The sequence below is a fragment of the Terrapene carolina genome, unplaced genomic scaffold (assembly GCF_002925995.2).
Source record: "Terrapene carolina triunguis isolate 2854851 unplaced genomic scaffold, T_m_triunguis-2.0 Scaffold84, whole genome shotgun sequence".
In the NCBI taxonomy this organism is placed as follows: Eukaryota; Metazoa; Chordata; order Testudines; family Emydidae; genus Terrapene; species Terrapene triunguis.
The window spans coordinates 13,029,799-13,057,026 of NW_020664435.1; the positions used below are offsets into that span (position 1 = coordinate 13,029,799).

The 27,228-nt window shown below is 44.5% G+C and overlaps 2 protein-coding genes across 3 annotated transcripts in view; both read right to left on the reverse strand.

The window, feature by feature from the left end:
• Nucleotides 1–410: 410 nt before the first annotated feature.
• On the reverse strand, nt 411–764 carry PRR15 (proline rich 15). Its single transcript, XM_024209583.1, has one exon. The coding sequence runs from the start codon at nt 762–764 to the stop codon at nt 411–413; it is 354 nt and encodes a 117-aa protein (XP_024065351.1).
• An 11,017-nt stretch (nt 765–11,781) lies between these two features.
• The window catches only part of CHN2 (chimerin 2), a 218,341-nt gene continuing 202,894 nt past the window's right edge, over nt 11,782–27,228 (reverse strand). For both annotated transcript variants that reach the window (XM_026649396.2, XM_026649397.2), the window contains 3 exons: nt 22,675–22,812; nt 18,050–18,155; nt 11,782–12,180 (listed from right to left, as the gene is read on the reverse strand). In XM_026649396.2, the coding sequence (XP_026505181.1) occupies nt 12,009–12,180; nt 18,050–18,155; nt 22,675–22,812 (416 nt within the window). In that variant the 3' untranslated portion in view covers nt 11,782–12,008. The remainder of the gene's footprint in view (nt 12,181–18,049; nt 18,156–22,674; nt 22,813–27,228) is intronic.

Sequence of the window (27,228 nt, forward strand, 5' to 3'; positions counted from 1 at the left end):
CTTGAGCTATTTTTGATCAAGAAAGGTACCCGCCCTACCCCCTAAAATAAGCAGCAGGGCAGCGCTGGTCAGCTCCAGCCAGCGAGGGTGATATTCCAGTCCAAAGTGCAGCAGCCAGGAACAGAGACACACGGCGCTGGGATTATTTTTGTTTCCAAAATTTGGAATCCAAACGAGAGAATAGGTTCATCCCTGCCCTGGTTACAGCGGGGTCACAGCGCCCCCCGGGGAGAGAAGGCTTCCTCCTAGCGACGAGAGGCACCCGAGGCGTTTCCAAAGCAGCAGGTGTCTCCTCCTCTAGCCCACACGGAGTCACGGCTCCTTGGGTGGTGGAGGAGCGAGAGCTGGGGGACTGGCTGCAGGGGCCAGTCTCGGTCAGACGGAGGCTGTACGGCAGCAAACAGCCCCAGCTATTGCCTCTCCTCGCTGGCGTGGCTGGGCGCGCTGCCCTCGAACAGCTTGGGGCTCTCGGCCAGCAGAGGGGCTCGCACCTTGCGCTTCTCCTTGAAGCGGCCGGAGCGGGAGATCTTCAGGTTCCTGCGGCTGCTGCTGCTGCCGCCGCCGGGCTTCTCGCCGAACTTGGGCTCGCTGCTGCTGAAGTTGGGCTGCTGGTTCTCCCGAGAGTCCGGGCCGGGGGGCGCCGGCGGCAGGGCGGGCTCAGCCGGGGGCGGCGGCGCTCCGGCCACCGGCCCCTCCTTGGCTTTTTTCCTGCTGCTGGTCAGCGCTTTCCACCAGGAGCCCGTGGCCGCGGTGCTGTCAGCCATCTTCTCCCGGCGCCCAGCCACCGCCGCCGGGGCAGGAGGCAGCCGCTCCCCGCTCCGGCTCGGCTCACCTGGGCTGCGACCACGTGCGAGGCGGGGAACTCCCCGGGGCGCTCGCGGCGCGGCTCCTGTGCGGGAGGAAAGGATAGCGAGTGACTGAGCTGCCAGGGCAGGAGAGCGGAGCAACTGACCAGGCTGGGCAGGACTCAGGAGGAGACGGAGAGGGCCCGAGGCCAGGCTGGCAGGCAGCCTGCCCTGCTCCGAGTCACACACAGACAGGGTGTTCTCTACCAGGGGGCTGGCTCTGAGCCCGAACCTACCTGCTGACTAGATGCCAGCCGCTGCCACAGGAACTGGGCTGGGCTTGAGAGCCCTTTCAGCCCCAGGTGCCTCTATCACCTGAGTGGGGACACTAACTGCAGGAATCACACTGGGGTGAGCTGCCTCAGTGAAGGGGGTTGTGGTTTTCAGAGATGCTCACGATCACGGCACACAATGAAAGCGCTTATTTCCAGCGGGCCCCTTCCTGCAGTTCTTGATGGATCAAGCAACCATCACTAAGTCATTAGGAATTAGGAGCACACCAGGCCTCCAGACCGGTCCCTATTTTGCAGGGATCTTCGTATGACAGTCGGGACAGACTAGGTAGGCGAGGTAATCTCTTGCTATGGACCAACTCGTCCACCTGCCTGGTCTCTTTCATACCCTGGGATCGGCAGGGCTACAACATTGCTGCAAACAACTCCAGACTGAGGACGGACAAGTCCCTGCTATTCGGTCATAAACCCCAGAAGTTCTCACAGTGTCGCAAACCACCACCACCATTTCCCCGATGTAAAAGATAGGGTTGATACAGATTTAGACCCCTGATTAATCTCATTCATTTGGAGTCAATAAAAGCCCCTGCTTTGGAGAGTTAACCCTACCCCAAGTTTTGCACGTGTGCAGATCACTAGTAACTGGGGAGAGGGGACTTTGCTTTAACTTTTCAACCAGAGTATCAGATGCTTAGCAGGAATCATGAGTGCTTCTTTGCTCTGGGAGAGCGAAGCCAAAGGTCTTGTGATAGTGCCACTATTTCACAAGTCATAGCTCCTCTCACAACACTTCAGTACTTCCCCCAAACCAGAGCGGCAGGTGCAGACACAGGCCGGATAAATCCATCCAAAATTCAGTTCGGAGTTTCTTATTCAGGTTTTATCCGAGCCAAGCTCCCCCTCCCCTATCTGGGCCAGTGATCCCCCCCCCCAAAGGTTATTCACCTCTGGATGCACATAGGGTGAACTGCACACCCAAGAATGCCCTGAGGGTCCCCGGCCCACAAGATCCTGCCCTCCCGCTTTACATCGCAACGCCAGAGCCACCGAGAGAGAGAAAGAGAGAATCATTAGCCCCAGCAAGCGCGCACACCGCCAAACCCACCAGGACCGCAGCACGAGGCTTGCCTGGCCTCTAACAGTGGCGTGAACAGAAAGGTTAAGAACGGACAGGTTCCTTGTTCGCTAGCCTGGGGTTAGCGCAGCTCAGGCCGGACACCGGCGAGGCTAAGGGAAGGCGCAGACGAGGATCCGCTGCCAAGCGGCTGCATCCCTCGCGCCCCCGCCTGCAGCGCGCCCCGAGGAGCTGCCCCCGCGCCCACAGGAGACCCGGGGGTTGCCGGCGCAGTGTGTCGTATTCCTTGGTAAGGGCGCGCGGGGCAGGGCAGCCAGCGGGCCCCGTGTCCCCGGGCACCAGCCAGGTGCGGCTGAGTTCGGTCATCAGCGGCAATTGGCTCCATGAGACGAGTCACCTGAGGAGACAAGTCCGCGTCTGCCCGGGCCCCGGCTGGACGGGACGCGCCAGGGGCCGCGCCGGGGAAAGTTTGGCAGACGGGCTGGGCCGAACCCGGCCGGGAAGGGCGTTGGGCTGAACGCCAGACCCCCGCCTAGCGAGCGCCCCACCGGCAGCGCGTCGCTCGGGGCCAGCGGCGGGGAGCGAGCGTGGCAGTGGCCGGGGCCGAGCAGGGAAGGAGCCTGGCGGGAAGCAGAGGGAGGCACCTGCGCGCGGGGGAAAGCCGGGCCGAGCTCTCACCTGGCGGGAATCTGCGAGGGCCGGCGGCGGCGAGGCTCCCTCCGCCCTGGGGCCCGCGCCTGCAGGGGGGAGCCGCGGCGAGTGTCCCCGCGGGGCGGAGAACGCAGGTAGCCGGCTCTGGTCCCAGGGGAACTCCCGCTGCCAATGCAACAGGCTGCTGCTGCCGGCGCCGGGGGAAAGAGCCCGGGGCCGACCTTCAGGCGCCCGCCCTCCCGCTTTGCAGGTGAGCCTCCCAGCCGCTCCTTAACAGGCCATTCGGGCAACGTCCGCCAGAGAAGCCACCCTGCACCTCACCATCCCTCCGGGGCGGCCGAGACCGGCTGCGTGGCGGATGCGTTTCAAGGGACACTTGGTTTGGCCCGCCCGCCTCGCTTTCTCTAGCCTGCCTGGCCGCGTACCTAGTGTGTGAGCAGGAGGCAGGTGGAGGTGAGCCCATTGGCGCTCCCCCACGGCGGGGAAGCTCATTGGCTGCTGCGGAGCCCGGCCCGGTGGAACAGCAGCAGGGCCGCTCTGGAGGGAGGGAGAGGCTGTGGCTCGTGGGCTGCCTCCAGAGACCAGCCTGCGCCTGCCGCCGGCACAGCGCAGCCCTGGGCGCCGGGCCTCGGGGTTTGTTTGCGCTGAGAGCAGGGCCCCAGTTCTAAGCACGGTGCAAACACGTGGGGAGAGACCGCTCCTGCCCCACAGAGCTCCCGCCACGGCTGTGACTGGGGGAGGGAATGTGGCAGGTGAGCTGTTTGTGCCGCTACACCTGCCAAGGGTTACATCAGCCCGAGGCAGGACTGGAGCTGCTAGGCAGTGCAGCCCAGCAGAGGCCCTGGTTTCGCAGCTACAGGGCGCATCACGCCAGTCGCAGGGAAGAATTTCTCTTTTTTTGTTTTAAAAGTAGAATCCTCCTCCCCCCCCCTCAAATGTTTAATGAAAATGTTCTTGATGATTACCATGTATAGTACAGTGGCTCCATTCAAGCCCCGCTGTGCGTTAACCATTATAATCAGTGTTTCCCCCAGGAATAGAAATTAGGGGGTGTGTTTGAATTTACAGGGGGGGTCAGGCCCGATGAGGGGTGAGACCGTGAGGGTGGGCTGTATGGCACCATAGTAAAAACTGAAAAATGTTTCATTACCATTTGATCAGATTTAACTCATGTTTTAAAATCATCACACAAATTAAAGTTGGCTACTCAAGCCTTCTATGAAGCACTGCATCTACATCCTGCTTGGTTTCTTGTTATAATTTTGCACAACTCTGTTAACGAACTTCTTGAATGCAGTGCATTCATCTTTGGTGGCTTCTCATGCGTCTGGTACTTCCATTCCTTCAATTGATAGGTTCATTAGTTCATTCACATGATCAGGCAGAAGGCGACTTCTTTCAGAACACAAAATTCTATTAAATGATGAAAAAGAACGCTCAGCTGTAGCTCTTGTGACTGGGAGTAGCAAGAGATGAATTCCTACTTCTTTCAACCCAGGAAACCTAGCATAAAGATCGTGTTGAGCCACTAGTGATGATAAAAAAGAAGTTGAAGTCAAATCTTCATTCATTCATCGTATGATATTCCACTCTGTGTTCAAATTCTCTATTCTGTCCTGAGCACATGGCAGTCCCATTGCTCTATTATGGTGTCTTTGAAAAGTGTCCATGCAGCTTGCAGGGATTTCACTCTAGTCACTGTACCTTTTAATTTCTGTTTAACTAACCTCCTCATTTTTGCATAGTTCCCCTTTCTGAAATTAAATGCCACAGTGTTGGGCTGCTGAGGTGTTCTTCCCACCTTAGGAATGTTACATGTTATTATATTATGATCACTATTTCTAAGCGGTCCTGTTATAGTTACCTCTTGGACCAGATCCTGCACTCCACTCAGAACTAAATCGAGAATTGCTTCTCCCCTTGTGGGTTCCTGTATCAGCTGCTCCAAGAAGCAGTCATTTAAAGTATCGAGAAATTTTGTCTCTGCATTTCATCCTGAGGGGACATGTTCCCAGTCAAAATGGGGATAATTGAAATCACCCACTATTATTGAGTTCTTTATTTTGATAGCCTCTTTAATCTCCCTTAGCATTTCATAGTCACTATCACTGTCCTGGTCAGGTGGTCGATAATAGATCCCTACTGTTATATTCTTATTAGAGCATGGAATTTCTATCCATAGAGATTCTATGGAACATGTGGATTAATTTAAGATTTTTTACTTCATTTGATTCTACATTTTCTTTCACATATAGTGCCACTCTCTCCTCCCATCCCCCTGTTCTGTCCTTCCGATATATGTTGTACCCCGGAATGATTGTGTCCCATTGATTGTCCTCACTCCACCAGGTTTCTGTGACGCCTTTAATACGAGGCACTCTAGTTATTTAGACTTCTAGCATTTGTGTACAAGCACTTTAAAAAACTTGTCACTGTTTATTTGTCTGCCCTTTTCTGATGCATCAGATTCTTTTTTATGTGAATGTTTCTCGTCTGATCTGGCCCATACTTTCTTATTCCATCCTCTCCTCCTGATTAAACCTAGAGAATCTCTATCAATAGACTCTCCTCTAAGGGCTGGTCTATACCCAGCCGCTAGTTCGGCGGCTGGGGATCGAAGTTCTGGGTTCGACTTATCGCCTCTGGTCTGGACGCGATAAGTCGAACCAGCAAGTGCTCACCGTCGACTGCGGTACTCCAGCTCGGCGAGAGGAGTACCGCGGAGTCAACGGGGAGCCTGCCTGCCGCGTGTGGACCGCATCTGAACCGCGGTAAGTTCGAACTAAGGTATGTCGACTTCAGCTACGTTATTCATGTAGCTGAAGTTGCGTACCTTAGTTCGACTTGGGGGGTTAGTGTAGACCAGGCCTAAGAGAAATCTCTGTCCGATCCATGTGCTCCTCTACAGCAATCGGCTTTACCCCATCTCTTAGTTTAAAAACTGCTCTGCAACCTTTTTAATGTTAAGTGCCAGCAGTCTGGATCCACTTTGGTTTAGGTGGAGCCCATCCTTCCTGTATAGGCTCCTCCTATCCCAAAAGTTTCCCTCGTTCCTAATAAATCTAACCCCCTCCTCCCTACACCATTGTCTCATCCACGCATCAAGTCTCTGAAGTTCTGCCTGCCTACCTGGCCCTGTGCGTGGAATTGGAAGCGGTTTCTGAGGGCCAGGAGCTCCTTGCACCCAATGCACACATACGCCACCCGCCCACAGGGCAGGTAATCATACATGCTACACTGAGCACAATAAAGAGGATAGCCCCCACTTTGCTGCTGGGCTTCTGCCTGCATTCTCTCCTACAGCTACCTAGGTTAATGATAGGGTTTTTGTTTAAATCAAGGAGTTTTGATTATAGTTTAGTTTTAAAGGTTTTAAAGAATGGCAAGTATATCTTACCCCCTTCCCACTCCCCTTCCAAACTCCCTTTTAGCAGCCCCTGTTCGCAAAGCTGGCTATCTTCCTTGTCATCCTTTGGTTCTCCCCACCTCTAACAATCCTGCCCATGTGACATCTCCAGTGGGACTCATTAGGCCCTGATCCTTCCAACACTTACAGTAATAAAGTTAAGCATGTGTGTGAGTAGTCCCAATGTTTAAGGTACATGCCTAATTGTTGGAAGGCTCAGGGTCTAGGTAGGGTGGGAAAGTACAGTAGTGTGAACTCAAGCAGCATTTTTAGGATTCAAAATGGTGACTTATTGGTTGGAGGAATATGCCATGTAGCACGTGTCCTTTGATTCTTCCCCACTCAGGCTATCCACATCCCTCATTGTCCCATGGAATATGGATGAGTTTGTGATTGCTGCATGGTGGCATGGAATACTACCTTGCAGCCCAATTCTCTTCTGCATAGTCTCCCCATATGGTTTTATGCTTGATTAAGGCTCATTTGCTCCCCTCAGTGCCCATCAGGATAAGCTATGTGGGCATTAATAAGTATGTATTAGTGGGGGAGAGAGGCACAATGGGCAGACTCCAAGTGTGTGTATGTAATCCTTTATAAAATGCTCCCTACAAGACAGACTCTCCCCTTAAGTAACCTGAGAGAAAAGATGCGTGTTGCACTGGATCCTAGCAATCAACTAACCTGTTTTAGTGTTTGTAGGATCATGGCTTTGAGCTCTATCAGACCAATTTCAGGGTCAAGAGCCTTCCAATGAGAATATCCTACTCCCAGTCCCCAGGCATTCATATAGATAACCTGACCATTGTATTATATTAATATAATCGACCAGTAATAATGGTTTCCATACCTTTCTCAGAGAAATTATAATACGCTACTTTTCTTATTATTTTATTATGGGCCTGAATTGCTAAATTCAGATAAAGATTCAAACCTCCCCAAAATTCAGTTATTCATATCGGGGGTTTTGATTCAGGTCTGTTTCTAAAATTATCTAGTGAAAGATCTGTCCATTCTTGAGAAAGACACAGCCTGTCTGAAATTTTCTATGAAGTTTTGAGGCACACATCTTTCTCTAATAGGGAGCAGGGAAGGAAGTGAACTCTGTGTGAATGTGTGTGGTTGCATGCCTGGCCAAAGGAACACTAAAACTTGTTCTGTATTTGAAAGTCATCAGTGCATATCAGAGTCACAAAATACTGACTGACACAAGATTGTTACGAAGGTTAGTGTTTACATAGAAACAGCTTCTCTGGAAGTGAAAACTTTACATGCTGCTGTTACGCTCCTCTTTCAAAATGCTGACTCATGCATTTGCTGATTGCATGGTCAGAGAGCATTTTCTCTTTGCAGTTAGTCAGCACGCTTCTGCATACCGTTGTGGAGTTCATATAAGAGAAATAGGAAAGTAACTGATGCCTTAATTCTTTTAGTGTATGTTAGCTAGATGCTACAGTAATGAAACTAGATACAAAACTAGATACTTTACTGGATACAAAAAAGGGTAATTCCTGTCCCTTCTTTGTGGGCACGTAGGACCAAAAACCAGTCTTCTGTTGTCTGAGAGCTTGGGGGACTGCCTCAGCCAGCGGTCTGCAACCCACATGTTCTACAGAACAAAACTCTAAAGGGGCTCCTGTATGTTTCAGCATGGCACTTAAGAATGGCTGGTGGATCAAGAGCTATGGCCGTTTCCTCCATATGGAGTCGAGGATGCAACAGCTGCTGGGACCTATTGTAGCCCCTAGGATGCAGTAGTAGCTGTGGTGAGGCTCTGTGGGCTGGGAGTATTCCTTCTCCCCTGTGCACACTCCTAGTTATATGGGCTGTGGGCAACGTTGAGAATTTGGCCCAGAGGAAGCAGAATGGCTCAGATATTCTGGTGGTAGGGGGCTATACATGTTATAGGAGATTGGACATACCACCTACCATCTTCTGATTTGCCCATTGTCTGATGAGTTGCAGTTACTTCCTCACCAGACTCGCACATACAATTGTGGTGTGACCCATTGTAGCAAACGTGGTGTGTCACTGATCCTAGCAGGACAAGGGATTTTAAAGAAAGATTTGTGGTCATATTTCTCTTTGTAATCAGTGTGTCACAGGGTCATTTATCTTTCCAGCTATGCCTTAGATTTCACCCTGGTCTGTAGTCTTCCTCTGCTGATGGGATAGGTTAGTCACTGAAAACAGGGAGAAACTGAATGTGGAGCCAAGCTAATGAGCCCTGCTCTACCCTCCGTTACACCTTTTTGCAGCTTGAACGGAGTTAGGAAGATAGGGAAGGGACCTTCTGGGTCACTGAGTCTAGTCCCCTGCTAATGCAGGCAACCGTATCATATAATTCCGTTAATAAATTTATCTAGTTCCATCTTAAAACTAGCTCAGTTGTTTACACTGGCAGAGAACTGGGCCCTGTATCTTATGTTAATACTATTTACTACTAAGTAGCTTCATTTTTAGTTCTTCATACAACTGCCTCCACAGTTTCCCTCTCTTGGAACTAGCTGGCAATAAGCCTCACAAGAGCAGGGTTAAAGAGTAGGATTCAACACTGTTCTACTGGACCCATAGCAGGTACTAACCACCACCAAGAAACAGAAGGAAAAAAAATGAAATGTTTCTCTGCTGATGTAAGTAGGTCCAATATGCATTAGTATTATTGTAGGGAGTCACATGACTGCTGCCCCGTCTGCTAACACACAGGAAAGACACTTGAGGCTGGTGAGTGATGTAGGCTGCGGGCGGAGTAGCAGCAATCATATACAAGTAGAAGCCACAAGGGCATCTGAATGGCAGAAACCTGAGAGTGGTAGTGCCTGCAGTACTGGTGAATGTGCAGTGAGCTGATAGAGCACTCTGAACTAAAGGAGACGGAAGTTGAACAACAGCTTTCTTCAGGGACAGGGACATGTGCAAGGTCACGCCCAGTGGTGTTGTGGTTTAAAAAAAAGTGGATAAACTAATTAAATTGAAGTCCCTACTCCTGCAGTGAGAAGCAGGTCCTCTTCCTTTACCCATGTTTACCCTCAGCTATGCTACTGTTCTCACCTTCGGAACACCTGCCGATGAAATAGACTCTTATTAGAGCAGAGGCTTCACCTGCTTCTAGTGTCCCCTGAGGGGAGATGGTCCAACAGTGAAGTGATGCATGCCACAGGGGAATCTTCTGGGACACCTTGCAAACTGCTCTCACCACTCTTTAGCAGTGCCTGGTGAGGGAGCCATCACAGCATCAGGCTCTGCTGTATCCTGTGAGAGGAGACCAAGAGACTTGGTATAATCCAGTCAGAACCAACTCACTCTCCACATTGGTGCATACTCTTGCTTTCCGGAAGTTTGTTTGCCAGGCTCTGTTCTTTGGCAGACATTGTTTCACAGGAGCAGGCTCTGCTTGTTTTTCATTTGCTTCAATTAGAACTCTAACTAGGGAGATGGCAGGAGGGGGGCTGGAGTTTCACATTCCATAGGTGATGCTACTTGTCATCCAGCTGAGGCAGAGACCAACCATCAATTCCAGATTAGAATGAGGAATGTGTAGAAGAATAATTGCACTCCCTTCTCCCTCTGGTTCCACCTCCCTCTCTTTTAAAGTAACATCCATAGTCTAAATTAGAGGCCTTCTCCACCCAAAGCTGCTTTTAAATGGATATTTCTAAAGGCACTACCTTCTACAATAGTTTGACACTCAGTGCATGAGGTATATCAAAGGCACCAATTCACACTATGTAGGGAGAGGTGAAGGAGTCAAAGGTAGGATTGCATACCTTCGCTCACCTTTCCTCGAACTCAAAAGTATCAGTAAAACAGAGCGCTCTCTTTAACAACAAAATCCCGACTGAAAAGAAATGAAGGAAAATTGTCATGTTCAAACTCTTGCATGCAAGCGAGTAGAGTAAAAAATTGCTTTGGTGTCACGGAATAGGCATTGTGTGTATAGTTGATTGGGATATATTGGTTCTCTGCTTACTTGACCTTCTAAGAATAGAAATTTGGTGGCAGAGCTCAGAAAGGAAGCTGCAGAAGTATGAGCATCCCACTACCAGTTCAAAACTATTGACAGTAAAACTAGTTTTGAGTTTTACCAATAATGAACTTTTCAGCAACGATGGGAGGACTGACAGAAACTGAGTTTGGTTTGTTTCCCAGGTTACTAGATGGTCAAAACAACAGACGCCAGAACTCTTAACACATTTAATGGGATTTTCCTTCCATTTACACTATCATAAATTACAAAGCATATTTTACTTCACAAAATAAAGCCATTTCCAGATCATTTTTATGACAATATTTAGTACAGAACCTACAACAAATAAACCTGTACAATTTAGGCGAATCTATAGTAGTATCACCAAATCAGAACTATTTAGCATCTGCTGTGCAATCTGGGTTAATCTACCTAGGCCTTGAAAATGTCTCTAAAGAACAACAAATTTACAGTATTCCCTCCCCCCTTAATTATCATAGTTACACTCATTTTTCAATTTGAATAGAAAGCTATGCTCCCTGAAATAATTCAGAAAACTATCACTGAGTTACCAAGCATCTGATCCATACAATCACAAAGAGAGTTTATAGCTTTTCATACTGAAAATTCAGTTTGGTAGTAAAGTATGCTGCCTGTCTATGTTTTTAGAAAAATCTCATGCTGAGAAACCATTTTAACATTAGAAATATGTTTCAGTTAGATTACGAACCGTGTAGGTCAATATTTGTGAGAGGAGGAAAATAAAAAATTTGGTAATAAATTTAAATGTACCAACTCCCATACTTCTTACACATTCTTGTTTTTAAAAACAAACCATCAGAAAACACATTCAAGAGAAATACTCACATTTTCAGCAGATTTACTGTACATTTATAAATACAGAAACATGACAAATTGCTTTTTACAAAAAAAATCATAATTAAGTAAAACAAAAGTGCTAACTTTTCAACAAGGCCAGAAAATATCCAGTGTCCCAGCATCACTTAACTTACACATTACTGTACTCCAAGAAACATTTGGCATGTGAAACTGATACTACCACCAGACTTTTGAAAACTTTCAACACCACATTTTGGATGGGAAAAAATAAAATAAGACTATACTTGTTAGAAAATACCAAATGACTAAAAATGTACTATACAATCTTAGAATGCCTAAAATATAAACAAAAACCTAAAGAAAGTTAGAATACACATTTTAAAAAAAGTCTCTTTCTTTTAAAACATTTGCAATAAAAGAGGTATGTCAGGATAATACTGCACTAGTGGTAAATGTTTTCAGTATATCATAACAAAAATGCAGGAGAGGATATATGGAAAAAATGCATCACATTGAATTATTGTTTGCTAAAATAAAATGCCATTCTAGCAGCTAATTAAAGTAAAATATCTTGATAATATAGGTTCTGTTTCACAATTGACACACACAATTATGTCTTACAGAGTGGGGAAATGTATAGCTGTATACAAGTAACACTGATTAAGTACCTTTTTGCTTCTTTAGCCATATTAAAATATGTTTTGTGTTCCTTAAGTTAGTAAAAGTGTTTGCAGCTTCTCAAAACAAATATACATATGAGGCAAGGTAAAGGATTTTTTCTGACTTTTCTTTTTCCCTAAAAAAGAGGCATATGTCTATAAGACATAGGCTTTATTAAACATTTTGGCATTCATCTGCAATATCGCAGAAAGTGAAGTGCAGCCCAGGAACTTTCTCTTCTTCTTTTTTTTTTTTTTAAACTATAAAGAAATGTTGGTTTTCCTTTAAACTAATGATTTCAAAGCAGGTGGCTATGAAGTTACTTCTTCATTGTTTAGAACAAAACATCTTCATTTTCTATTAAAATTTGCACAATTAGCTTCTGGTACCGCATGTCATTCAGGGTAGTAAGAGTGCTGTCCTCTGGAGGTCTCATTAAAGTAGGTCCAAACACTATTCCCAGGTTTTCAGAATTCATAAAATTCTCCTTTTCATTCAAGGTAACCCTAAAGTAGGAAAAAATAAAATAAGTAAGTAGCAATTTCTTTACTAGAAAAATCTAATATATAGTAGCGTTATGTTATGGGACTGTTTTGCTTCAAGCATTGTTAGATAATGACGCAGCATACAATCTTGGTTACACTTTAGTGACTGTAATCTCACTGTAGTTACACAGCAATTACAGTGCAATTTCACCGTGGTTTTGCTTATGGAAAACTTTTAAATGCTACTTATTCATATAAATGGAAAATTCACCACAAAACTGATAACTCCAGTATAAATATAATATAGTTGCCATATGTGGATTCTTAAAATATATATTAGGAATGACACTGAAGTGATTCAGTCATGTGGTTAAACTTCCAGTTAGAAAGAATTAGTAGTAATTATTTTATCAAAAAGAATAATCACAGGATAATTACACTGTAAACAACAGTTATTTACCCTCCAGTAACTGTGGTCCTTTGAGATGATGTAATCAGTGTGGATCCCATCGTCGGTGCACATGTACCTAGGCACGTGAGACTGGAATTTCTTTGAATAGCAGTATCTGTCAGGGCCATACATGAGCCCTGTGCCTCCTTGTACTTGTTCCTCAAGGGCATAAAGGGTGCGGCAGCTGCAATCCTCATCTCAATTCCCTTGCAATTCAAAACCTGTTACCCTAGGACTTCAAAAGTGGTGTTGGAGATGTGTCGTTGGATCAACACACACTACAACATCTAGAAAAAACACAGTTACTGGAGGGTAAGTAACTGTTCTTTCTTCAAGTATGTGTCAGTGTGGATCCCACTGTAGGTGACTGGCAAGGAGTGTTTTCTCAGAACGTCTGAAGTGAGGAGTTCCAGCCATATCAGTCACACAATGATTGTAGCACTGCCCTCCTGAACATGGTGTCTGCCCTGACTGCCATGTCAAGGGTATAATGCTTAACAGCCTGTGCCCTGAAGAGTGCACCTCGATGTTCAGAAGGAGAGACTTTCCAGCCAGCTGATAGCAGGTGGAAATGAACTGTTAAATGGACCTTGAGAGAACCAAATGCTAGTCCAGCCTGTTTTAGGAGCTGCATATAATTGAGGATTTTCAGTATTGGTGCCTCTACTGGGTCCATATTGTTCCAGACCGTCTTTTCTGTTTGGAGGAGTAAGTCTTCCTGGTGCTGAATTCCTGCTTTGAATGAGAATTTGGATGAAACTGTAAGGGACAGTCTCTGTGGCTTTTGAGTCTTTTAGCAAGTGCAGAGCTGCACCATCTACTCAGGACACTTCCTACACTAACACAGGAACAAATCAACATACCCTTAGAGCCCCGACCGGGGTAGTAGATAGAATAACCCAAGATCCATAAACCCGGAAATCCTGGACGCCCCATCATCTCGGGCATTGGCACCCTCACCGAAGGACTGTCTGGATATGTGGACTCCCTACTCAGACCCTACGCCACCAGCACTCCCAGCTATCTCCGTGACACCACGGATTTCCTGAGAAAACTGCAATGCATTGGTGACCTTCCAGAAAACACCATCCTAGCCACCATGGATGTAGAGGCTCTCTACACAAACATCCCACACACAGATGGAATACAAGCTGTCAGGAACATTATACCTGATGATGCCACAGTGCAACTGGTTGCTGAGCTCTGTGACTTTATCCTCACACACAGCTATTTCAAATTTGATGACCATATATACCTCCAGACCAGTGGCACCACTATGGGCACCCGCATGGCCCCACAATATGCCAACATTTTTATGTCTGACCTGGAACAACGCTTCCTCAGCTCTCGTCCACTCATACCCCTTCTCTACCTACACTACATTGATGACATCTTCATCATCTGGACCCATGGGAAGGAGACTCTGGAAAAATTTCACCACGATTTCAACGGCTTCCACCCCACCATCAACCTCAGCCTGGACCAATCTACACAGGAGGTCCACTTCCTAGATACCACGGTGCAAATAAGTGATGGTCACGTTAACACCACCCTATACCGAAAACCCACCGACCACTATGCCTACCTTCATGCCTCCAGCTTCCATCCCGGACACACCACACGATCCATTGTCTACAAAGCACTGAGATACAACCGTATCTGCTCCAACCCCTCAGACAGAGACCAACACCTACAAAATCCTCACCAAGTATTTTCAAAACTACGATACCCGCATGAGGAAATAAGGAAACAGATCAACAGAGCCAGACGTGTACCCAGAAGCCTCCTACTGCAAGACAAGCCCAAGAAAGAAACCAACAGAACTCCACTGGCCATCACATACAGTCCCCAGCTAAAACCTCTCCAACGTATCATCAGTGATCTACAACCCATCCTGGACAACGATCCCTCACTTCACAGGCCTTGGGTGGCAGGCCAGTCCTCACCCACAGACAGCCTGCCAACCTGAAGCGTATTCTCACCAGTAACCACACACCGCACCACAGTAACTCTAACTCAGGAACCAACCATGCAACAAACCTCGATGCCAACTCTGCCCCCATATTTACACCAGCGACACCATCACAGGACCTAACCAGATCAGCCACACCATCATCGGTTCATTCACCTGCACGTCCACCAATGTAATATACACCATCATATGCCAGCAATGCCCCTCTGCTATGTACATCGACCAAACTGGACAGTCCCTACGTAAAAGGATAAATGGACACAAATCAGATATTAGGAATGGCAATATACAAAAACCTGTAGGAGAACACTTCAACCTCCCTGGACACACAATAGCAGATTTAAAGGTAGCCATCCTGCAGCAAAAAAACTTCAGGACCAGACTTCAAAGAGAAACTGCTGAGCTTCAGTTCATCTGCAAATTTGACACCATCAGCTCAGGATTAAACAAAGACTATGAATGGCTAGCCAACTACAAAAGCAGTTTCTCCTCCCTTGGTGTTCACACCTCAACTGCTAGAAGAGGGCCTCATCCTCCCTGATGGAACTAACTTCGTTATCTCTAGCCTTACTCACTCTTGCTTGCATATTTATACCTGCCCCTGGAAATTTCCACTACATGCATCTGAAGAAGTGGGTATTCACCCACGAAAGCTCATGCTCCTATATGTCTGTTAGGCCTGGTCTACACTTACCCCCCAATTCCAACTTAGGTACGCAACTTCAGCTACGTGAATAACGTAGCTGAAGTCAAAGTACCTTAGTTCGAACTTACCTCGGTCCACACGCGGCAGGCAGGCTCCCCCGTCGACGCCGCGGTACTCCTCTCGTATAGCTGGAGTACCGCAGTCGACGGCGATCACTTCCTGGTTCGACTTATCACGTCCAGACAAGACGCGATAAGTCGAACCCAGAACTTTGATTCCCAGCCGCCGAACTAGCGGCTGGGTGTAGACATACCCCTAGTCTATAAAGTGCCACAGGACTCTTTGCTGCTTTTGCAGAGCACTGTCTGTGCACTTGCTATATATTTATGGGTCCTGTACCTCTCTTGGAATACCCAGTGCTTGGAACCATGATTCTCTCTGCATTGTCAATGCAATGGCCAACGATCTTGCTGAGGTGTTGGAAGCATCCATCATAGCTGCTAATTGACCTTCCTTAATTATGTCTCTTAGCTCTTCCCTGCTCTTGTGTGGGACGTTTTCAAGGAAGAGTGACACCCTGCCCAATGTTAGGAAGTCATACTGTGTCAGAAATTCCTGGCAGTTAGCTACACGCAGCTGTAAAGAAGCAAAGGAGTATGACTTTCTCCCAAATAGGGTGAGCCATTTGGTATCCTTGGGGGTACTCCTGCTCAAATTAGATTTCTCTTGTACCTCTGACACAACTAAAGAACCCAGGATGGGTGAGTATAGAAGTACTCAAATCCCATTGGAGATATTTGGTTCCTCTTCTTGATATGCTTCGCAGTGGATGCTATCATAGACGGCATCTGCCATAAACCCTTAAAGTGGGTCAAGCAGTCCTCCGTTTATGAGAGACAATCCTGGCTGGACCAGAAGCTGACACTATATCAAACAGCTTGTGGGATTTCTCTGATTATCATTGCCATCTCCATCGCCAGAGTTTCAACAGTCTTCACATGGAAATTTTGGAGTGTTTATAGTCATGAGGTCCTGGTACCAGTGCTGAGGATACTGCTTTGTCAGGAGATGAAGATGAGGGCCTTTGGTGGTGATACAGGGAACTGGTGTTGCTCTGTCCCTGGATCTGGTTCCTCCTGGTACTCCAGTGTAGGTGGTCTGGCCAGAGATGCTGATGGGGAGAGTGACCTCTTCCTTGAGTGTAGTGGAGACTGGCTTTTTGATGCAGGAGATGGTGGACCCCAATAACACCAGTAGGGCCGTGGTGACTGATAGTGGCAGGGTCCTGCATGGGAAGCCAGCAAACTATTCTGTGGTGTTGACCACTGATCTCAGAAGAGAAGGCTTACTACTTGAAGAGGGGGAGAACGTATGCCCTGGTGACAGTGAGGAGGGGTAGATCTCCTCCAGAGACAGCATCAAAGTGTATGGCACTCCCACTACCAGGGTCTGTATTGGTACCTACAGGTGCTTCAGCACTGATGGCTGTTCCAATTCGCCCTTGAGCTCCTTCTCTGTGTTTGGCTTTGATGCTGAGGGTTGCATCACTGGAGCCCCGATTGGTGCCAGCGGGGTTTTTGGCACTGGAGGCAGCTCATTCTCCCCGACCCTTGAACTGTGCTGGGCTTGATGGATTTATCTCCAGAGGCTTCGTGCTGTCTGTCCTTATGGGAGGATGCTAAGCTCCATCTGGAGTCTTTGCCTCTGTGTTTCAAGAAGTCCCTCTACATGCTGGACTTCAACACTGGAGGTCTTAGTGCCCATTTTGATGCTGTTGATAGTGAGGTCAGCTTCGGTGCTGGGGTGTCAGTGCTGTTTTCTCTGTGCTAGTCTTCAAGGTAGCTTGTCTGCTAAATGGGACACTGGATGATGCTGGTTTGTCAACTAGCAGGATTTTAGAGCTCGTCTCCTCAGGGTCGGAGGAGACCTTCATGGATTGTTCCAGAAGATGGAGCTTCAGCCTCATGTCTCACATGTCCTATCAGAGAATGACATGCACACTGAGCATCTGCTGAGAATGTGAGACTTTCCTAGACAGCTGAGGAACTTTCTGTGGCCATCTTTTAAGAGAATTAGGCCATCATAGGATGGATAGTATGTGAAGACCACAGGTTTTGAGTCCACCATGCTAAGGACCCCTCTACAGGGGGATTTGTACAGGGGTTTAGCTGTCAGTCAGTACCAAGTCCAGATGGGTCGAAGTGATCACAGCAGTCAAAAATCAAGGTCATCAGAAGAGTTCTAAAGAGGATTTTCAGAAGGCTTAGTCAAAAATAAGAATTAGTGGGTCGGATACTTGCCAGGTTCCATCTGACTCCCATTGGTGGAAAGAGGAAAATGACGGAGGTTTACCCTTAATGTACTTATGGAAGCCCAAGGAGACCCTATGTGGCCCTGATGGACACAACTATTTAGAGAAATTCCAGTCTTGCATGGATCCCCTACAATGAGGTCCACCCTGATGCATACACAAAGAACAGTTGTTAACTACATCTGTAACTACAGTTGTATTACAAAGTGTAACCTAATTATTTATTATGTTTCATGTAGGAAAATTATTGTATTTTGTTCTTTTGTGCCTGTGTGTGGTCATTACAAAACTAAATTAACATTTCTAACATATATTGAGATTTGCTGATGGAAGGCACTATGCTGTGTAAGTGCAAAATTACTCTTCTTGCTTGTTTATTCTCATCTTATTTGTAGCAGTGTAGTTTTAACCTTTGGGCTGGAGGCTTATAATTGCTTTCTATTATATCTCTGTGTCAAAGTAGAAGGATGTAAGCTGTTCAAGGGTTATGCTGCATGCAAACTGACTTACTTTTTGAGATGAATCATTAGATATCTAAGTGTCTCATAGTGCGCAGCAGGAAGTAGCATCAATACTTCATGGACAGCTTCTAATCGTTCATCAGGATTGGAGATTTCTGTAAAACACAAAACCGAATTAACATCAGTAGTTTTACACACATATAAATAGGCAATAATGCAAGAAGCTACAATAATGTTACAGAATCATTTCTAAGGACAGATGGTATAGTCCAGTTCTTGAATGTGCAGCTGGGGATAAATATTACATTTATATATGGAGCGTTTTTGCAAGGATGCCAAGATAGCTAATAAAATGGTTTTAACCTGTCAAGCAATCAACAACTGAGACTTTGTGTAATTACTTTTATGCCTGCATGTCTGCCTACAGCACCTGAGCCTTCTCTTATAGTATTTTTAATATTCTGACTTGCATCTACCCTTCATCTAGACTCTGATTTTATGTGATATCTGGACTATCCGTCAAAGAAAGATGGGTGTCATGAAACAAGATAACACAACAGATTCAGGTTCAGCTGAAGCAGTATCAGGCTTTCTTCCAAGAACACAGCACTATACCTAGCATGTGAGGAGCCAGGCAGCCGTTGCACTGAGCAGATGCTGATCAGAGTTCTTATATAGGCAGCATGGGTGGCCTCTGGTACGCAATGACCAACGGGGGGTAAGCTATACTAATTCACATCCAAGCCCTGCACAGGCTGCATGAGTTCCTTGCAATGGAAATTTAAGTTAAATATATCCTTTGAGGCAGCGGTCAAATATATTGGACTGTACTAAAAATTTGCTAATGAAACTAAAATCAAACAACATCACAAAATCATGTATTGTATTGTAGATAATGTGATGTGGGAATTGTGATGGTAATTTAAAATATTATTTGGCAATGTCCAACTATCTAGTCAGGAATTATATAAGAAGAATATGGCATTATATGTTCCAAGACAAGTCAAAGTTATATTTGCTACATAATTTTTCATCAAAATGTAGGAGCACAAACAGTTTGAACCTTAGAAGGCTAAAAATCTTTGTCATGCTTTTTAAAAGATTAGTAAATTGATGCTGGTAAGTTGATCTGAGCATGTTATTTAGAAGATTAATGCCAAGCTTGAAGAATTTCATGTGATGAGGGAAGAAAGAGAGAGGAGCGTAAGTGAGAGGCCTGTGATATTATTAAGACTGTGTGGCGAGGAGGAAGGGAAAGGCCAATAGTTAAGAACATTATGCTTATTGCTTATCCATGCTTCAAAAAGGCATCCTTTAAAAAGTGGAAGTTAAATCCTACTGAGGAAAATAGAAAGGAGCATAAACTCTGGCAAGTAAAGTGTAAAAATATAATTAGAAAGGTCAAAAAAGAATTTAAAGAATAGCCAAGGACTCAAAAAGTAATAGTAAAAAAAGTACATCAGAAGCAGGAAGCCTGCTAAACAACCAGTGGGGCCACTGGATGATTGAGATGCTAAAGGAGCACTCAAGGACGATAAGGCCATTGCAGAGAAACTAAATGAATTCTTTGCATCATTCTTCATGGCTGAGGATGTGATGGAGATTCCCAAATCTGATCCAATCTTTTTAGGTGACAAATTTGAGGCACTGTCCTAGATTGAGGTGTCATTAGAGGAGGTTTTGGAACAAATCAATAAACTAAACAGTAATAAGACACCAGGACCAGATGGTATTCACCCAGGCATAGGTGCCGACTTTCTAGTATACCAGAGGGTGCTGTCCCCCACCCCAGCCCTGGCCCAGGCCACACCCCACTCTACCCCTTCCCCCAAGATTGCACCCCAACCCTGCCTCTTCCCGCCCTGTTCCACCCCCTCCCCTGAGCGGGCTGCACCCTCGCTTCTCTCCCCTTCCCCCCCAGCGCCTCCTGAATGCTGTGGAGCAGCTGATCCATGGTAGGTGGGAGGGGCTGGGAGGGGCTGATCAGTGGGGCCGCCGGCGATCTGGAGGTGCTGGGGGGAGGGGAAGGTGCTGATATGGGGGCTGCCGGTGGGTGTTGAGCACCCACCATTTTTTTCCCCCGTGGGTGCTCCAGCCCTGGAGCACCCATGGAGTCAGTGCCTATGCACCCAAGAGTTCTGAAGGAACTCAAATGTGAAATTGCAGATCTACGAACAGTGGTATGTAACCTATCATTTAAATCAGCTTTTGTACCAGACGACTGAGGATAGTTAATGTGGCACCAATTTTTAAAAAAGCCTCCAGAGGTGACCCCAGCAATTACAGGCCAGTAAGCCTAACTTCAGTACTGGGCAAACTGGTTGAAACTATAGTAAAGAACTGAATTATCAGACAGATAGATGAACATGATTTGTTGGGGGAGATTCAACATGGTTTTTGTACAGGGAAATCATGCCTCACCCATCTATTAGAATTCTTTGAGGGGGTCAACAAGCATGTGGATAAGGATGATCCAGTGGGTATAGTGTACTTAGATTTTCAGAAAGACTTTGACAAGGTCCCTCAACAAAGGCTCTTAAGCAAAATAAGCTGTCATGGGATAAGAGGGAAGGTCCTTTCATGGATCAGTAACTGGTTAAAAGATAGGAAACAAAGTGTAGGAATAAATGATCAGTTTTCAGAATGGAAAGAGGTAAATAGCGGTGTCCCCAAGGGGTCTGTACTGGGACCAGTGCTGTTCAACATATTCATAAATGATCTGGAAAAAGGGGTAAACGTGAGGTGGCAAAATTTGCAGATGATACAAAACTACTCAAGATAGTTAAGTCCAAAGCAGACTGCAAAGAGTTATAAAGGGATCTCACTAAACTGGGTGACTGGGCAACAAATGTTGATAAATTCAAAGTTATGCACATTGGAAAACATAACCCCAATGTTACATACAAAATGATGAGGTCTAAATTAGCTGTTACCACTCAAGAAAGATCTTGGAGTCATTATGGATAATTCTCAGAAAATATCCACTCAATGTGCAGCAGCAGTCAAAAAAGCTAACAGAATGTTGGGAATCATTAGGAAAAGAATAGATAAGACAGAAAGTATCATATTGCCTCTATATAAATCCATTGTATGCCCACATCTTGAATGCGGCATTCAAATGTGGTTGCCCCTTCTCAAAAAAGAAATATTGGAATTGGAAAAAGATTCAGAAAAGGGCAACAAAAATGATTATGGGTATGAAACGGCTGCCATATGAGGAGAGATTAATAAAACAGGGATTTTTCAGCTTGGAAAAGAGATGACTAAGGGGGGATATGATAGAGGTCTTTAAAATCATAACTCGTTTGGAGAAAGTAAATAGGGAAGTGTTATTTATTCCGTCTCATAACACAAGAACTAGGGGTCACCAAATGAAATTAATAGGCAGAAGGTTTAAAACAAACAAAAGGAAGTATTTCTTCATGCAACCCACAGTCAACCTGTGGAACTCTTTGCCAGAAGATGTTGTGAAGGCCAAGACTATATCAGGATTCAAAAAAAGAACTAGATAAATTCATGGAAGATAGTCCATCAGTGACTTTTAGCCAGGATGGGCAGGGATGGTGGCCCTAGCCTCTGTTTGCCAGAAGCTGGGAATGGGCGACAGGGGATGGATCACTTGATAATTACCTGATCTGTTCATTCTCTCTGAAGCACCTGGCATTGGCCACTGTCAGAAGACAGGATACTGGGCTAGATACTGGTCTGACCCAGTATGTCCGTTGTTATGTTTGCTCTAAAGTACAGTTTTAAAGTCAATGGGACTCAGTTATTTAAAAAATGCATGATTTCTTACTTGAAATCTTAAATGGATTTATTCTGGAATCTTTTCAGAGTTGTGCACTAACCTAGTTCCAGTGCAATTCCATTTCAGCAAGTTTTTATAATGGAATGTCATCATGTGTAACACAGTACCATTAACAAAGAAACTTGGGGGCAAATCCTGCTTCTTCCTCTGCCAGATTTGCTTTGGAGCCAGTGCTGTTCTGCTGCACAAGGGGAGCAGAGAACATGAGAACTAATACAGGGGATGTGCATCCACTGCTTCCCATAAAGTCCAGCTTCATAGGGGCTCACTGCATGCTCCCTCACAATGGCAATTTGGGCCTGGGGTATAAAAAGCAGGACCTGGTGGATTCATTGACTATTCTAGTCTTGAGTGTGTAAAGGAACAAGCATAATAGCAGCTATTCTGCCCTGTGAACAGAATAGCAGCTGAGGAACGGCTCCATTACTACTCTGTAGCTCATAGAATAGAGAAAAGATGCTTCCTTTCCTGTCCCTAGGGATCTCCCAATGCCTTAAAGCAGGTTTAATCCCTAAAGCTTTAATCCCTTAAAGCAGAACTGTATTTTTTAAGACAACTGCATAAACAGCTCCCATTACAGCAAACAGATTGGCTCAGATCCTCAGCTGGTGTAAGGTGTAGCTCCCTTGACTCCAGAGAAGCTACCCTGATTTACACAGCCATACATAGCTGCAGGGGAACAGCTCTATATCAACACTGATATAAACATTCCATTTAAAAGAGGAAAATGATGAAAGAGCAATGAACAAAGCAATGTATTTGCTTCCACTTTGTTAGAAAGGCTTGAGTTTTTTTTTTTTTAATAAAAAAACATTTTTAGGAGAAAATATAATTAAAAATTATATGAATTGTTATGCAATTCTTACTTGCTGCCTCCATAAACTTGGAGTAGGTCTCATAGGTGATTACAGGAATCGGCAAGTCTCTGAAATATAGCTTCAGTGCTCCAGCAATAATGTTTATGTCTGGATATAAACTTGCAGAGATATCAGCCTTGTCACCATCTAGAAGAGAAGCAAGAAATCTTTTGTTAAAATAGCATAATTTTACTTCAGCAAGGCTTGGCCTCCTTAATACTGATTAAGGTTTATTCCTTCCATCCTTACAAGAAATAATCTGCAGACAGCATTTGAAACAAACATAAACCCACCAATTCTCCAGTATATCAATGAGTAGTATTTCCTTCACTTTTTGCAAGTCTTGATGGTTCATAGCTTCAATATAAACTGGCAAATACAACACCAAAATCTACAGCATATCATCCCAAGTAGGATTTCTAACGCTGAGTGCAAACATTCAGGATGAATAATGCAACTGCTGAATTCTGCCTGTTTGTTAAATGTTGACAATAACATTCTAATAGCTAGCTTTTATAAAGCACTTTTTACACACAGATCTCAAAGCCATTTACAAAGGAGATAATTCTATTTTACAAGTGGGGAAACCGAGGCACACAGCGGTGAAGTGACTTGCTCAAGGTTACCAAGCAGACAAATAACAGTTTGGAAAAGAACCCTGCTCTTTTGAATCATAATCACATGATCTATTTGCTGGGGCAACAGATCACGGACTCTGCTTGTTGCTTTGAAATTTTCTGTTGTCTTCTAAATTTGTTTTCCTATTCAAACAGCAGGTGAACAGTTTCTGGTAAATATCTCAATTTAAATAGTCTCGCCATGGCATTTAGCTACGTAAGTCATGTGGTATTGTTTCTGTTAAATGATTATGTAACTTATGTAACCAAAATTACATGAATTTTGAATTTCATATATTGCAGCAGAATGATTCAGAACTCCCTTTCAATCATTTTAGCTTAACACTCACTTGATGCTAGTAAAGCTTGAGCAATGAAATGCCTGCTGAAAAGGAAAATGAACGAATTGCAAACATAGCTGAATCAAAGTTAGTTTTCAAGTTCAAATGACTATTTGGAGACATTTTTCTATTAGGCACTGACTTGAACTTTTCCAAAAGTCAGCATTTATGTCATGTCTGTAAAGACCACTTTTCCTTCCATCCCACTGAAGAGTTGGAGAAAAGGACTAGTTTTTGTGCATCAGAAACACCCCTTCCTTTTCTCAGAAACTGCCCACACCCGTGTCAGATTATATGGACACCTCCGGGGTGTGTGTGTGTGTGTGTGTGTGTGTGTGTGTTCCTCTCTCCACCCTTATTTTCAGTACCACAATGTCCACATTTTTCTTCACTTTGAGAACTGCTCAGGACTCATGGCATTCTCTCTCTGCCCTGCACCTGAAAGTGACACTCTTCCTCTCCTCTTTGCCTTTTTCAACCAGCCCAGTGAAAGGTGAATATGCCATACCCAGTATGCCCATCCACAAGAGAGAGGAAGGATAGTCCAGTGGTTAGGGTGGCAGCCTGGGACTTGGGAGGTCCAGGTTTAATTCCCTGCTCCACCCAGACTCACTGTATGACCTTGGGCAAGACACTTATTTTCTCCATGTTTCAGTACCCCATCTGTAATGACAGTAGTACTTCCTTGCCTCATAGAAGTGTTGTGAGGATAAATACATGAAACATAGTGAGGAGCTCGGCTACTAATGGGGGCCATATAAGTACCTAAAATAGATAATGTGTGTATGTCCTGTGTACTGCTCCTAAGGTGCTGGTGACAATCTTTCTTAAGAGGGAACGTACTGTAAACATGCTTCTGTTTATTTTTTCACTGCAGGAGAAAACAGCTTGTGTTGATTCTAGACGTTCTGTACAAACCTATGGCATTAATCTTGAAGGAATCTGTTCTTCTGTCTAATGCATGCACATAACTCTCATTAGCACTAACAGGAGCTACATGTACTCATCAAGAGGAGATTATATGCTTAGTGTTTAAAATAAACTGCCTTTTTTTGATATAGCTGAGTAGTCTGAACACATACATCAGTATTTAATTTAACACAGCATCCATACCCCTAACAGAATGTTTACTCTGCCCCAATCTCTTGTTTATCCACACATACTTGGCACAGTAGCATTAGTATTATAAAACATTGTTTGGACAGCTCTATTTAATTGCTGTATGCTGAATGCTAAAAATGCTACACTGAAAACAGATGCTTTCAAGAAGTCAGCAGCTGCATCAAACAGATATGGCAAATCTGAATGTTGCATCCATTACTTGTCTTTATTTAACAGCAAGGTCACTAGTATACTAAATGGAAGTGCTATTTAGTCAATGTTTTTACAGTGTAGTATAGCAAGCATCCTTAAACTGGCACTCTAGCTGCATCAAATGCCACACAAACATACATTTTATTTATATCTTTGCTTGAAGATCACTGTAACGAAAGCGTATTAGCCCATGAATCACAAAATGAGTTGTTTCAAAAGACTGTGGCACTTCAAAAATTAATGTAAGTCTATAAAAAATGCAACTGAAGAAAATTTTTGAAAGTATAAGGGAATAAAATACATTTCTGTTGTATGAAAAGTCACAAATTTAAAATCTTCTCCAACGGATACCTATTGATGTCCCCCCCGCCCGCCTTTTAAAGCAACTCTGGCAAGCTACACTTATTTTGTATTTTCCCAGGATGGCTGGATTTGTATTTAAAATTTTTAGAAACGTTCAAAGCCATTAAGGAAGAAGTGTTAACTCATAGCAAGTGGAGTCAGGGCCAAAGTGTAAAACAGAAGAGCATCAGTGCTATTAACTTAAAGGAACCTAATTCATTTTACAATGATAACTTTTTCTTTCTGTATTACCAAAATTGTCCACAGCTCTGCAATAAGATAAATTGCCATATAGCAGCTGTTATGATGTCAATATCAAAAGTTTGTGTGTACTAATCTGTAAAAAATTAATTAATTTAGCACACAGTAATATAGCACAACTTAAGTTTTTCTGTTCTTTCTTCCCATCGAACAACTCTTCTTTCCCTTGTTCCTTGCTCTTCCAAACCACCTGTTATGTCTAAATTTGGACTCTTCAAGTCAAGGACAATGTCTTTTCTTTGTTGTATAAAGGGCACAGCACATTTTAGACGGGATATAAATAATAATTTATAGGGAAAGAGATCAGAACTGGTATTATCTTCCACAAATCTAAACTATGCACATTCAGTGCTGAATTACACTTACACTAAAAACACATTTTCCTTCAAAGGTCCTTGGCCCAATGGTCTTATTGTGCCAAATCAAGTGTCATTGTGAGATTTGCCCAAGTTAAAGACTTTAGGATTTGATCCTTTGAAAAAACTGTCAAACTCCAAATCCAGTAAAACAAAGACACTTGCACACAGTTTACACGAATGCCAATAAAAGTCAGGGTGCTTTTGAATGGTCCAAGTAATATTTAACAGCATAATACTATAACAAATGTGTTGTGCCAGCCAATCAAAGAAACAATAACAAATAAAAGGACAAAAATGCATTTACTACAATGGCGTCTCTGTGGACAAATTGCACAATGAGTGTTTTCTATGCCATCAGAATGCAGCAGGTCAACAGCAGTACAGAGAACGACTGTTGCTCTACAGCATCCACATTCATTAGATTAAATAAATCCTTATTATTCCTCTTGTTCTAGTTAAAAATTGCTGAAACAGAACATTGTCACAACCTTAGTGAGCCTAATTCTCATTTACACTAAGGCCCATTTACACCCTTTGGCTGTATAAAGGAACTTACTGTATGTAAGAACTAGGCACTTCTCCTGTTTAATATCCCAGCTTCATCAGCATTTATCAACCTGAGATAATATATCCAGAGATAACATTCTCTGCCAGTGACTTTAACTTCTAAGTTTCAATTTCCTTTCTGATTTATGTTGTAATGCTTTTGTAGGAACAAGACACTGTCCCTTTAAGAATCCTATGGCACTGGGGGTAAAATTCTGCCTTCATTGTACCCCTGCAAGTCCAGTTTAAGTCAACAGGAACTCTGCTATTCTATGGCGGAGTTTGACACATAGTGTTAATCAAGATTTTCTATAACGTTCTATCGCATTTCATTTCCTATAGCCTGATGAAGATGATGTGTGTCTTAAAAGTTTTAGTAAAATAGTTTCCTCTTAGATCATTGTTAGTACTGTGTTCCGGCTAATTAAATGCACAGATTCCATGTGTGTAAACTAACGGTGTTTTTTAAGAGAAATATTTACAGAGATGCCGCTATTGCAGCTAACATTCTAGCCATGTGCACACAGACTGACTTCCTGGTGCCTCCTCCAAACTCTTCCCTCCTGCAACTTGTGCTTCTCCCTACAAGTTCCATACAGGCTGCTACAGTCATGATGTGGAGAGACAGCTCACACAGAGCAACAAGATTTGTATGTGTGGGAACAGTGGCAGCAGAAAGGATGCCAGCATCCAACACAGAAACAATAAGCCATCCTCTTAATGTTTGTAAGTTATACTTTGAGCATGATCACTTCAGAATCCCTCCTTTTGTGGTTAGTTTTC

Coding starts and splice junctions, on each gene's coding strand:
- PRR15 (XM_024209583.1), bottom strand. CDS start 764: ATGGCTGACAGCACCGCGGCCACGGGCTCCTGGTGGAAAGCGCTGACC.